The 14,757-nt window shown below is 45.5% G+C and overlaps 1 protein-coding gene across 2 annotated transcripts in view; it reads left to right on the top strand.

Annotated features, from left to right (window-relative positions):
* Positions 1-13,959, top strand: part of COL6A2 (collagen type VI alpha 2 chain) — a 48,125-nt gene extending 34,166 nt beyond the window's left edge. Inside the window, exons 25-28 of one of the 2 annotated variants that reach the window (XM_088476387.1) lie at positions 287-439; positions 3,147-3,599; positions 4,780-4,818; positions 9,278-9,956. In XM_088476387.1, coding sequence (XP_088332513.1) covers positions 287-439; positions 3,147-3,599; positions 4,780-4,818; positions 9,278-9,573 — 941 coding nt within the window. In that variant the 3' untranslated portion in view covers positions 9,574-9,956. Of the gene's footprint in view, positions 1-286; positions 440-3,146; positions 3,600-4,779; positions 4,819-9,277; positions 9,957-10,775 lie in introns of those variants that run through there. The other variant, XM_088476386.1, reaches the window with a different exon arrangement.
* The last annotated feature ends 798 nt before the right edge of the window (positions 13,960-14,757 follow it).

Here is a 14,757-nt window from a genome sequence, read left to right on the forward strand (position 1 = left end):
TGAGTTTAAAGACTGCTAAACTCTCACATTTTCTAAACTCTCACCCTATTACACTTGGCCCCAGTAGTTTTTTGTCTGGACATTGCACCAGAATGCAGTACTTTCCTCTCTCAACCTAAGATGTTGTAAACGTGAAATACTTGATAGTCTGACACTAAAGTCAGTGGTTCTGCTGTTATATCTGTTAATGCACCATTGGGGATGTGTGATTCAATACCAGTGTATCTTTTCTTACCAACGCACTTTGTATTGTAGCACACTGACATTGTGTCTCTCTCCTCTTTAGACTGTGAGAAGCGTTGTGGTGCTCTGGATATTGTCTTTGTAATTGACAGCTCTGAGAGTATCGGTTACACTAACTTTTCTCTGGAGAAGAATTTTGTCATCAATGTTGTGAGCAGACTGGGATCCATTGCCAAGGATCCAAACTCCGACACAGGTATCAAACAGTCATATAACAAGGTGTTAGAGATTTAGCACATGAATCTTTCAGAACATGAAATGCAAACCCAATGGTTTGAGTACATCTCCGATGGTGGGCATGCGCCAGAGCCACAAAGCGCCTGTGCGGCAGCTCCAGTTGCAGTGTCATTTGGGGGCGGAGACAGCCTGCATCCCAGAAAATGTCCCACCCCCCCCATTCCCATTTTCTGGGAGTGCCAAGACCAGGTTCTACGTCTTCCGATGCAGATTTCCTTCCATACTTAAGACATCTTCTGACATTCTCTGAGCTAGTTGTTCTCATGTTGCGCCTGTACAACAAGTAGCAAACGCCAGGTCAAACTGTGACCTAGAGAGGTCTAAAGATGGACACACATGCATAGCATCAGATCCGAACAACAGGATCAGTGTCCAACTTGGCCATATGTAGGAGGCTGAATGGGTTCCGGCATCGCTGGAGCCTGTTAATGTGATTGGAAGATGACCACACACGCACGTACGCACACTTACAATGGTTATCTTATGATCACCCTTAGCAACATGAAAAAACAAAAAACTAAATTTAGTTGCATCCTATATGATAATAAAAATGCAAAGACCTCAGGGCCTGATTGAGAGATGGATGGAATTGCAGAGCCAAACACAAGCAGCTGTGATGTCACCTCTTCTAAGCCATTCATAGTGATGTCATCCAGCAATTAGTGGAAACATTACCCTGTTTATGTAAATGAGAAGAGGGGAGAACATGATTGATGATAGGAGCAGGAGAGAGGAGGATGCCAAATGGGGGATGGTAATATAGAGAATGGGAGAGATTAAAAAAGGGGGAGTAGCGGGAAAGTGAGTATGTAGGGATATATTTACATTGACTAGGGAATGTTTTCTTGTGTGCATTTTAGTCCCATCTTTTGGGAACGAGGGTCAATTACTTACATTGCTCAATGGTGCACACTTAACTGCAGAGTCGTAACTAGACGTTTTGGTTCCCTTTGCCAGAAAGAGCATTGGTGCCCCCCCCATATTGTAAACCGGGACAGTGCCCCAAAATAGGGGCAGGGTCTAGTGGGGAAGGGGCATGGCCAAGCTATAGTACTCTACATTCACATTAAGCCACACAGTAGTGCCTCAAATTACACTACAGTGCAGTGTCCCTTATACACGTTAAGCTACACAGTAGTAGTGCCCTTTAAACATAATGCCACACAGTAGAAATCCCCCTTACACATAATGCCACACAGTAGAAATCCCCCCTTACACATTATGCCACACAGTAGAAATCCCCCCTTACACATTATGCCACACAGTAGAAATCCCCCCTTATACATTATTTCACACAGTAAAAATCCCCCCCATACACATTATGCCACACAGTAGAAATCCCACCCATACACATTATGCCACACAGTAATAATCTTCTCCCCCATCCCCCTCACCCTCCTCCTTGCCAGAACTCTCTCCCATATGTAGTCAGCACTCACCTGGTCAGTGATACTCTGACCAGGCACAGAGACTGACGACCGTATCTGGAGTGGACTGATGACAGAATCTGGCTGCTGCCTAGTGTATGGGCTGACAGTGTCACACACTGTCTGTCGCTGTACCGGACGCTGCCTGCGCGCCCAGAAAAACGGCACCTCATTCTTTCCACTGTGGGGGGTGTGGAGACTGGAGAGGAGAGAAGTCCTGTTCTTACAGAAAGAAAGTGCACTGAGTGCGGAAGACGGGGGAGGTGGAGCTGTTAGTGGAAGCTGAGACAGGCAGCTGGTAGGGCTGCACCGCTACTGATATACACAGCAGCGGGCGGCCTGGAAAATAGAAATTGCGGCACACTGCGTTCTGTGCAGCGGCACCGGTGGCACCGCCCTAGTTAAAGCCCTGCTGAACTGCAATGTTTCCATTGTATAACTTGCACTAGACAAGTGAAGACTGTCTGCTAAATGCTGACAGATCACTATAGTTCAAACCCCGGTGCAGGAAGAGTACATATTTTGATTGCGTCTACACTTATGGCCGAGCTGGACTGGGATGAGGTGTGCTCATATAGCCAGCGAGGACGTATTCACAAACATGCACATCTGGACGGTTGCATCTCTGCATATTGGAGCATTTACCCATTTTTTCCGTGCTTGCTTCTTTTTGAGCAGTATTGTCTTCCCCTGGCCTTTTCCAGCCTGGGCGGCCTGCACGGATTGCTGCTATCTGCTCGGCTGCTCTGTAACACCGGTTTCTATCCCTTTTGATTAATTTTAACTTTTGACTGATTTTTATGACAGGCTAAATCTGCAGAAACAGATAGATTTATCTTATGTTAATTACAGACCACAGCCGACATCATATTTGGAATAACATGGAATAACATGCTGACTATGTGCTGTTTAAAAACTGTTGTTTAAATTCACCTTGGGCTTTTAAATTTGCTCACAAAACTGTCCAATGTTGTTGCAAAGGAAAGGTTATCACCATTGGCGGCTCCAGGGGTAGGGATGCAGCGCAGTCCAAAATTCAAATAGGGGAGTCACACCAACTGCCAGTGAGTCCCAGCCAGCTATGTTTGGCAGCGTTTGAAATGGCAGTCGGTGTGGCTCCTCTATTTGAATTTTTGGAACCACCACTGGTTATCACTATAGAGCATTTTCCTTTTCATGGAGTAACGGCCTATTCCATTGAAACTAGATACATCTTAAATGACTGGATTTTCCTAACAGGTGCTCGAGTTGGCGTTGTCCAGTACAGTCACGATGGCACTTTTGAAGCCATTCAGCTGAATGATCCCCGCATTGACTCTCTATCAAGCTTTAAGGAGGCAGTGAAGCGCCTGGAATGGATTGCTGGGGGAACCTGGACTCCATCTGCTTTGAAGTTTGCTTACGACAACCTGATCAAGGAGACGAGACGGGACAAGGCCAAAGTGTTTGCCGTGGTGATCACTGATGGGCGCTTTGATCCACGAGACCCGGATATTCATCTGCAGTCAATGTGTGCTGGGAATGTCATAGTGAATGCTATTGGTATCGGTGACATGTTTAACACGGAAGATGATGGCGAGAACCTGAAGTCCATTGCCTGCAACCAACCACAGCAAGTCCAGAAGATGAAACACTTCTCTGAGCTGATAGCGGACGAGTTCATAGACAGTATGGAGGAGCAGCTGTGCCCAGGTACATAGCATATGTGTAAGATACATGTCCTCTGTAATACGTGTCCATACTGGTTTATGGATGTTCTTTGTGCTTTCTAAACAAGTGATTATACTAAAGGCAGATAGCGGGTTGGGTACAGAATGCCGGCGTTCGGGATCCCATTGGTCAGAATGCCAACGACGGCTTCTCGACAAGGTTAGGATACTGACACTTGTCGGTAAGTATCCTAACCATGGCCCTAACCTTCCATCCCTGCACCCAAAACCTAACCTCCCCCTCTAGTGTCTAAACCTAACCCTCCCCTCCAGTGCCTAATCCTCCCCCCAGTGCCTAACTCTAACCCTCCCCCAGTGCCTAACGCTAACCCTCCCCCAGTGCCTAAATCTAATCCTCCCCCCAGTGCCTAACTCTAACCCTCCTCCCAGTGCCTAACTCTAACCCTCCCCCAGTGCCTAACCCTAACCCTGCCCCTAGTGCCTAGCCGTCTCCCTACCCCTAACCCCACTACTTACCGTCGGGATTCCGGCACCGGCATTCTGAGCCCCGGCATCCCGACAGCAGGGATTTCAACTGCATCCCCAGATGACTGCCCTGAGATACAAAATGTAATATCTTTTGTCATCTAAATATATTCTTACTGTCAGCGGCGTATCTATAATGGGTGCAGGGTGTGCGGGCCCCGCACCTCACACCCTGCACGCATAATACACTTACCTCTCCACAGTCCCACGTCGGCGCGTGGGTTTGGCGCTGTAAAAACGTCTGGAAAATGGCCACGGCGGCCATTTTCCCATCGTTTGCGCATGCGCAGTACAGGGAAAATGGCCGTCGTGGCCATTTTCCCGGTGACCTGTGCATGCGCTATAGACTCTGGGCACACTCTAGTGCCGAGAGTCTGTAACTCCAGCGCTGGACGCGCACAGCTCAGTGCGCTGCTGGCTGGCGAACGGAGAGGAGGGGGCTAGTAACGGACACTGCACGCGGGCCTCCTCCTCTCTTGAAACGCCCCTGCTTCCTGTTCATTCAGGTTATCATGTCCAAAAATGTTCTAACTTCTAGTTAAACTTTGCATCAAGAATAATCCACAAGGTTACAGGACTTGAGAAAGATAATCTTAGTTATTTATGTCACTGTGGTTATGTACAGTATAGCGGACCTGAATTTATTCATTAACACTTTACATATTCTGTTCTTGCAGACCCTCAGATTGTGTGTCCGGACCTGCCATGTCAAACAGGTAATAATAGGGTAAAGATAGATGAGTCTCCCTCATACAGTAGTCAGTCCAGAGACATTACAGGTTATCTGTTATTATGGGAAGCCCGTGGGAGGGAGTGTGTGCGTGTCCATGTGGGTATCCGGATGAAGGGTTGATAGACAAAAGGTCGACAATGTATAGGTCGACACCAAATGGTTGACAGGTACAAAATGACAACTGACAAAAGGTCGACAGGTTCAAATGGTCGACACCAATTGTCGACCCAAATAAATGGGGTAAGGTTAGAATAGGCACTTGGGGCAGGGGTAGGGTTAATCTGCTGGAAGGGACGGTTAGGGTTAGGCACTAGGGGGAGGGTTAGGCTATAGTTAGGTTCAAGCACTTGGGGAAGGGTTAGCGTTAGGCTGCCAGAGGGGACAATTAGGTTTAGGCACTTGGGGGAGGGTTAGGCACAAGGGGGGCGGTTAGGGTTAAGCACAAGGGGGACGGTTAGGGTTAGGCACAAGGGAGACGGTTAGGGTTAGGCACAAGGGGGGCAATTAGGTTTAGGCACTTGGGGGAGGGTTAGGCACAAGGGGGGCAGTTAGGGTTAGGCACAAGGGGGGCAATTAGGTTTAGGCATTTGGCGGAGGGTTAGGCACAAGGGGGGCGGTTAGGGTTAGGCACAAGGTGGACGGTTAGGATTAGGCACAAGGGAGACGGTTAGGGTTAGGCACAAGGGAGGCAATTAGGTTTAGGCACTTGGGGGAGGGTTAGGCACAAGGGAGATGGTTAGGGTTAGGCACAAGGGGGGCAATTATTTTTAGGCACTTGGCGGAGGGTTAGGCACAAGGGGGGCGGTTAGGGTTAGGCACAAGGTGGACGGTTAGGGTTAGGTACAAGGGGGACTGTTAGGGTTAGGCAATAGAGGGAGGGTTAGGGTTAAAATACAAAAATATTATGTGTCGACCATGTTTGTGACAACCATATGTGTGTATACCATTTGAACCAGTCAACCTTTTGCACTGTCGACCTTTTTTTACCTGTTGAACTGTTGCCTGTAGACCATTTGGTGGTCAACCTTTTGTCTGTCAATCTCTTACACTACACCCGTCCATCCATCCGTGAGAGTGTGTGTGTGTGAGAGAGAGAGAGAGGGAGAGAGAGAGAGAGTTAACAGTCTCAGCAAAGACAGAGCAAGCTGATACCGTGACTCCTTGCTGTGCTGCATAAAATAATGTAAGACGATGTGCCTGTACCTATTATATAACATCACGCCTCTCTCCCCCTATCCCATGTATTGTCCTATAGCTTTAGCATTAATAGAATTATTTAAAGAGTTAATGGAGAAGGTGTATTTTGTTCGCACTGATTATATTTTTTTGTACGACCAGGGGGCCTTATTCACGTAACACAATTATCATGGTGTTAAAAAGAAACGTATTTAATCTTAACGGTCCAGAGCTATAAGGGTTACGTAACATTCTGCAATCCGCTCTATTTTCTACTGAGAATACGTATTAAATATACAGTATAGATATATAAACTTATCTTATTCTGCAGCTGCCATTTTATTTTGTCCAGAAAGCAATATTTCCTGGCGTCAGGACAATAACCCCATTCATTTTAGTCCCATATAAAAATATTTATATACAGTCAGGTGCATAAATATTGGAACATTGACAGAATTTTCATATTTTGGCCTCTATTCACCACCACAATGGCTTTGAAATGGAACAAACAAGATGTGCTTTAACTGCAGACTTTCAGATTTAATTTGAGGGTAATTACATCCAAATCAGGTGAACGGTGTAGGAATTACAACGGTTTCTATATGTGCCTCCCACTTTTTAAGGGGCCAAAAGTAATGGGACAAACTAAACAATCCTAAATCTAACTTTCACTTTTGAATACATTGTTGCAAATCCTTTGCAGGCAATTACAGCCTGAAGTCTGGAACGCATAGACATCACCAGACGCTTTGTTTCATCCCTGGTGATGCTCTGCCAGCATCTACTGCAAATGTCTTCAGTTCCTGCTTGTTCTTGGGGCATTTTCCCTTCAGTTTTGTCTTCATCAAGTGAAATGCATGCTCAATTGGATTCAGGTCAGGGGATTGACTTGGCCATTGCATAACATTCCACATTTTAGCCTTAAAAAACTCTTTGGTTGCTTTTGCAGTATGCTTCGGGTCATTGTCCATCTGCACTGTGAAGCGCTGTCCAATGAGTTCTGAAGCATTTAACTGAATATGAGCATATAATATTGCCCGAAACACTTCAGAATTCATTCTGCTGCTTTTGTCAGCAGTCACATCATCAATAAATACAAGGGAACCAGTTCCATTGGCAGCCATACATGCCCACGCCATGACACTACCACCACCATGCCTCACTGATGAGGTGGTATGTTTTGGATCATGAGCAGTTCCTTTCCTTCTCCATACTCTTCTCTTCCCATCACTCTGGTACAAGTTGATCTTTGTCTCATCCTGCTCATATGATGTTGTTCGAGAACTGTAATGTCTTTTTTAGATGTTGTTTGGCAAACTCTAATCTGGTCTTCCTGTTTTTGTGGCTCACCAATAGTTTACATCTTGTGGTGAACCCTCTATATTCACTCTTGTGAAGTCTTCTCTTGATTGTTGACTTTGATACATATACACCTACCTCCTGGAGAGTGTTCTTGATTTGGCCAACTGTTGTAAAGGGGTTTTTCTTCACCAGGGAAATAATTCTTCTGTCATCCACCACAGTTGTTTTCCGTTGTCTTCCGGGTCTTTTGGTGTTGCTGAGTTCTCCGATGCGTTCTTTCTTTTTAAGAATGTTCCAAACAGTTGATTTGGCCACACCTAATGTTTTTGCTATCTCTCTGATGGGTTTGTTTTGATTTTTCAGCCTAATGATGGCTTGCTTCACTGATAGTGACAGCTCTATTGGATCTCATATTGAGAGTCGACAGCAACTGATTCCAAATGCAAATGTCACACCTAGAATCAACTCCAGACCTTTTACCTGCTTAATTGATAATGAAATAACGAGGGAATAGCCCACACCTGTCCATGAAATAGCTTTTGAGTTGATAGTCCCATTACTTTTGGCCCCTTAAAAAGTGGGAGGCACATATAGAAACCGTTGTAATTCCTACACCGTTCACCTGATTTGGATGTAATTACCCTCAAATTAAATCTGAAAGTCTGCAGTTAAAGCACATCTTGTTTGTTTCATTTCAAACCCATTGTGGTGGTGAATAGAGGCCAAAATATAAAAATTCTGTCAATGTCCCAATATTTATGCACCTGACTGTATATACTGTATATCAATATGAATTTTCTCTGTTTTCTCTTTCTGCTAACACCATCCTAACATTAAATATTGCCATTTTCTAGCAGCAATAGGGATTTTTAATTTTGATAAACCTGTTCCTAAGTGGGGGAACAGGAGCAGACCGTTGTTCCCTGGATTAAAAACATGTTTTTGAAACAGAACTAAGGGTCCAGGCTCCCATGGCAAAGTATAGGACTGGACTAACTAACTTTTATTCAGCTGCATCACAACGCCATAATGTCATCCACCCCCCCACTCCTGGGCTACAACATCATGGAGGTTCCATGATGGAACCCAATGCCGAGAGCTCAGTCCAAAACAAGGCTGGGGTAATTTGCAGGAATACTTCCTGCTTAGAGAGGCAGAACGGATGAGAGCAGCCAAGTGTAGGCTTAATACAGTAATTTTGTGTTCACACAATTAGAAGTGGGTGCATCTATAGATTCTCCTGTTAGGACAGATTGTCTCTTGCAGGTCCCTTATTGCTGAGTTGCATGTATCCTAGGGGCTAATTCACTACCGTACGCAACTGCAATTACAGTCGCAAGCGGACGATTCTTCGCATGCCGTTTTAGGGGCGTGCATAAATTAGCCACTGTGATGTCGTACGCAGCCTGAGGTCTCATAGCATGCGTGGAAGTTAGCAATTTCTGAGTAAGGTCAGGGCTTGTGCATGTGTGCGTGAGACTGCAATTGTACTGGATTGTACCGATGGTTTCGCAGTCTACTGAGTAAAGTGGGCGTCCTTGTGCAGTGCTGTGAGGGCATAACAATTGCAACAGATTAGCATACTATCGCAGCTGAACTGCATGAGTAATCACAATTGCATACGCAGTTGTGTAAGGTAGTGAATCAGCCCCTTAATGACAACACATCTAACGTACTGATATGGAAGAATGTGGTCATTCAATAATTGCGGAACTTACATAGTTATTCTATCTTCTTGCTTTTGTCGCTACACTTCCATAGCCTATCCTGTCATTGTTTCTAACCCCTGCAGTACCTGCGTTGCTTATGTATGTTAAGGTGGTTACCTCAAGAAATAAGTTTTGGGGGGGGGGGTGTTATAAATAGAGAAGAGGCAGGAAGGACTGCTAGATGTTATCAGTCTAGGGATAATTGTCTCAGGGGAAAGGGAGCTTTGACCCTGTCCTTCTGACACTCACTTGCAGGTGGGAGGGGACATAACCCCGAAACAATCGTTAATTACGACCTTAATGAAGAGGGTGTGGAGATCGCCTTTCCTAAAACCTTACCTATGGTTGCTGAATTCCTTGAGTCTCAGAAGGCGAGTTCGGAGCACCCAACGCACTCCCAGCTTGTTGCTATGATGGTATATACGGCTGAGAGGGCCAAGTTCTCCAATGGAGAGGAGAGGCAGAACTGGACCGAGTTGTTTGTGGACGCTTTTAGAATGGTTCACACAGACATTGCAGGAGATGCCAATGGACTGTTTGGAATTTGTTAAAGTAGCATTGATCAACTCCCTATTCAGCATAGAGGCAACGTGTTCCTGTTACAGGTTTAACAGGTGTATATTATCTGGTTAATGAGTATTCGCAATGCAAAACAAAGCAATAATATAGATTTACTGTACACATAAGGCAGAGATATAAGCCTGGCCTTCAGACAGGATTCTGGCAGGGCCACATTATCCATAAACCTCTATTGAAGATTATTATTTATTGCATCTATATAAAATATAATACTATAGTTTAGTGCACATACTGGGTGGTGATAGTGGAAATTATTTATTTAATCAGGGAATTGGTGCCCCGTTCCTTTCCAGATATACTGTTACTTGAAATGATATTGCATTTGCCAATTAAATAATTTTAGTGACAATAAGAAGTGGGTCTGTTCAGGTAATCTGTATAGAAAAGTCTTAGGGCGGGATGTACTATGCATCGCATCCGCGATACGGTAAATCCCGCCTGTCTTCGGGTACATACAGCGGTTCATTACCACGGTATGTACTAAGAATATCGCATAGGACAGCTCTTCCCATAAGAGATGTCCTTTGCGATGGCTTCGGACAGAGGAAATTCCGGATTTAACACCCAGAAGTCCCTGTGGTGTCCTTCTGCGCTTGTGCAGAAGGACGCGGGCCGTGGGGGCTGATGGGAGGGCTCCGATCGGATCCCTCCCAAGGGGGAGCGTTCCGATAAGAAACCCATAGGCTTCTATTGGAAAACGCCACCTGAAGGGGCGAAACACCAGAATCCATCACATTCTGGTGCTTAGTACATTGGGGAATGCGGTAAAACCCCCGAAAATACATTTTTGCTGCAGTTTTACCTTTAGTACATCCCACCCTTAATCTCTTAAACTGTGTGTACAACTCCTTGTTGCTTAATCACAATCTTTTTATTGTTACTTTTTCCTCCTATATCTTTATTCCATTTTGTGTCCATATCATTGCTTCGTTGCTGTTTGGGCATGTATCTGTGTGAATGTGTACTGATAGGATTGTGGCCAGTCACAGTATGCACAGCAATACAATTGCATCCTGACTTATTGTAGCATTCCACAGAATGTTCAGTGAAACGCGTCGCTTATGCAATTGTGAGAAAGCAAAAAACATATTATTGTTTTTCTGCTGACATCAATGTTTAAGTAGTACATAGGATTATATATATTATATTGTGTATATAAATTTCTTTCCAACAGAGCTTACAGTTGCTCAGTGCACACAGCGACCAGTGGATCTTGTCTTCCTTCTGGATAGCTCTGAGCGGATAGGAAAACATAACTTCCAACAAGCGGCAGCCTTTGTAGAAACCATAGCTAGACGACTGACTCTAGCAAGAAGGGATGACGACACTGCTAATGTTCGTGTAGCCCTGTTACAGTATGGTGGAAAAGATCAACAAGCTATGGCATTCCCACTTAGTTTTAATATAACACAGATTCTCCAAGGGTTGGAACGTCTCACTTACTACGACTCATCGTCCAGTATTGGAACCGCCATCCTCTACGCCATCAACAACATCCTGAACGACAAGACTAGAGGTGCACGGGGGTTTGCAGAGACATCCTTCGTCTTTATCACTGATGGTGTGACTGGTGTTGATGGGCTGGAGGAGGCTATCACAGCCATGAAAAAGAGTAATGTGGTCTCTACCTTGGTGTCTGTGGGAAAGGACCTGGATATGCAGGTTCTAAGGCAACTTAGTCTAGGTGAGGGAGCAGCCATCTTTAAAGAGCTCGATTATGCCAGACTGACTGAAAGTTCGTTTATGGACCGGTTTGTTCGCTGGGTGTGCTGAGCATAAAGCCTAGAGTCGTCAAGCAATGAGAAAAGACGGACCTTCCAACATAACTCATTTTACCCAGTGCACAATGCTCGGCTCCTAGCATTCCAGCCTATTACTTTCTTATTGCGATAACCAGTGGAAAATTCATTCCAGCTTTTTTTTTTAAAACAGTTAATTGTTTCATGCCATGTTAATGTAGTAGCAAAATAATTGGGAAGTTTGAGAGCCTTGTGTATGGGGTAAAATTGGGTTGTGCTGGAAGATATGTAAACAAATCTCTCTAATTACTATGTTATCCTACGATGGAGAATAACTAGATATATACTAGCATACAGGGGCGTATCGATAATGGGTGCAGGGTGTGCTGTGCACACGGGCCCCTTGGTCCAGGGGGGGCCACACCGCACACCCTGCACCCATAATATCTAATACCTCTCCGAGGTCCTGCGTCGTGTCTCAGCCCTGCAGAAAATGGCCGCCGCGGGCATTTTTCTGCCATTCTGTTCACACATGCGAAGTGAGGAAATCGCCGGGAAAATTTCCCCGGCGACCTGCACATGTGCAGTGAGGATTTCTCCGGCGACCTGCACATGTGCAGTAGATTCTGGGCACAGACTAGTGCCCAGAGTCTACTGATGTTGCGGCCGCCGGTAGTCTGCCTTCAGTCTGCTGGTGGCCGCCGGGGAGAGAGGAGGAGGCCCCGGAAGGGGAATGCACACGGGCTCCCTCCTCTCTAAATACGCCCCTGCTAGCATAGTATTTAGAGAGAATCATTTTCTCATGTTTCCATGCATCATGAGCTGTGAGTGATGAGAAGTTCACATATAAACTGACACACAGATGTTAACATCAAAGAAAGACTTTAAATAATAGAATTCATATTTCACCCAGTTTGGAATCATAAACAGACAGACAGACACATAGGTCAGGTAATATGCATATACAGATGTGTCCATAGACACCTAGCCTCAAATCGCGCTAAATGGCCTTGTTTAGCGCGGCAGGAAATTTGCAAAGTATTGTAGTGTGCCAAAACACTAATCCTAAGTACCTTGTACCCCATAAGGGAACTAAGACACAATATAGCACAACAGAGAAAAAAGTAGCACAATAGAGGACAAAGGCCCTGATTCAGACCCACTCGCGAGCGGCTGTCCGCTCGCAAGTGGGTCGATGTTCTGCACTGAGCATGCGCACGACGGAGGGAGCTCCGTCGTGCGCATGCGCCAGACGCGACGAGCGAAGGAAAGTCCTTCGCTAGTTGTGTCTGATCAAAGGGGGCGTGCTGTCGATGTTGATTGACAGCACGCCCCCTTTGGTGGGTGTGCCGGGGGCGTGCCTCCCTGACGGGGGCGTTCCCACAGGAACGCCTCCCGTCAGAAGCCGGCCCACTGACATCACTAGTGATGTCAGTGGGAGTGATTTTGGCTCTGATAGAGCCAAAATCACTCCGGGGCTTGCGGTTGAAAACCTCAACCGCAGGCTCCGGCTCGCAGTTTCGATGGTCGCGATGGTCACGACCATCGCAGCCATCAAACTGCACGCTCGTATAGGCTGTGGGTGGTGACCCACAGCTATACGAGCGTCCAGGAGGACGCTCCATTTTTATGGAGGGCGGCCCTCATTCAGAGCGTGCGCTCTGCTCAGAGCGTACGGCTCTGAATGAGGGCCAAAGTCCACAATCTAAGGTGACCTGGCAAAACACCGGTCCGATAGAAGTGACCTGCACCAGGCCTCGGGGTGCTATATGTGTGACCTTACCAATTCCTTAGAAACAAAAATAACAAATCCGAGGTACCTAGTATACTACATACTGTATGTGTGCAAAGACACATAGGGCTCGATCCAATTAGTGTGGCTGTACGTCGCACTTACAACACCGCCAGCTCACACATTTTTGTTCGAAGCCCCGTAGGGCTGCAGGAAAAAATGTGCGAGGTAGGGGGTGAGATCAAGCCGCGAGGGAGGCGAATTGTACGCCGTTACAACAGCAACTCGCCCCCTTCGCTCCTAATTGGATCGAGCCCAAAGTGGAGGACAAATGATCAAAATTGAGGAAAAAGTAGCAAAATTGGAGGAAAAGTATGTAGCACGATAATCGCTAGACGTGGGTCGCAGCAGGCATCACCCGCAATATAGCGTAAAAAGGATAGGTGTACAAGGACACATCTGTATAAATTTACACTTACTGACAGTTTCATGGATATAACAAATATTGTTTCTGAAATTGGAATATTTGGTGTTTTAATGTTATAAATAAGGGAAACATTTTAAGTGTGACATAGATCAGCTACTGTACATCGGCACTCACAGTGTCACACTCAAATGTGGTCAGTGTCACACTCATGTGTCACTCTCACGTGGTGCTAATCGCAGGTCCCTTATCAGGGTATCCTACATCTTAAACCTGTGGCAGGGGAGGGAATGGGGCAAGGTTTGGTTACATAGAATCGTATTTTTGTACATTGGAGAGTGGGCTTCATGCCCCAGCCAAAACAACTTGTTGTCAAATAAAGCAGTGACCCTGGAATTAGGGGACTATTGTTATTTTGTCCTGGAACATCCTGCTGTAACGACAATAAAATGTTCTCCTGTCATACTGTGTCTTATTTACTTATATAGCACAGAATAAATGAATGCTTTTCAAAGACTGCAGTAAAAAATATACTTTTTGCTTATATATATATACAATCTACACATTCAGGGATGGTTATAAAAGCTAGGGCATAGTAAACGACCCCTCTGTGACAGTAGGTTGAGTGGTACAGTGCTCAGTGTCATCTGTTAGTGAAGTAGGGATGGACATCAGAAACCGATGGTTAGCATCGATGTTCCCGATCCGATGGATGTACTTTTCCCATTGATTTGGGGGTATTTGATGGTTCCCGGCCATAGGATGCTGCTTTCCGAAGTCCATCTGATGGCTGACAGCTCATATGCAGCTGCGGACACCGTAAGTGCTATCCGCAGCTCAGCCAGTGCGCATGCCCAGCTCTGGCTGCTTATACCATCGAATGGTTTTGATCTTTTGAAAGAGATGCAGAGCTGTGCTAAAGAGATGCAGAGCTGTGATAGATAAAGAGATGCAGAGCTATGCTAAAGAGATGCAGAGCTGTGTTAGATAAAGAGATGCAGAGCTGTGATAGATAAAGAGATGAAGAGCTGTGATAGATAAAGAGATACAGAGCTGTGATAGATAAAGAGATACAGAGCTGTGATAGATAAAGATATGCAGAGCTGTGATAGATAAAGAGATACAGAGCTGTGATAGATAAAGAGATACAGAGCTGTGATAGATAAAGAAATGCAGAGCTGTGATAGATAAAGAGATACAGAGCTGTGATAGATAAAGAGATGCAGAGCTGTGATAGATAAAGAGATGCAGAGCTGTGATA

This window comes from Taudactylus pleione, unplaced genomic scaffold, assembly GCF_031769625.1.
Source record: "Taudactylus pleione unplaced genomic scaffold, aTauple2 ptg000188l, whole genome shotgun sequence".
Taxonomy (NCBI): Eukaryota; Metazoa; Chordata; class Amphibia; order Anura; family Myobatrachidae; genus Taudactylus; species Taudactylus pleione.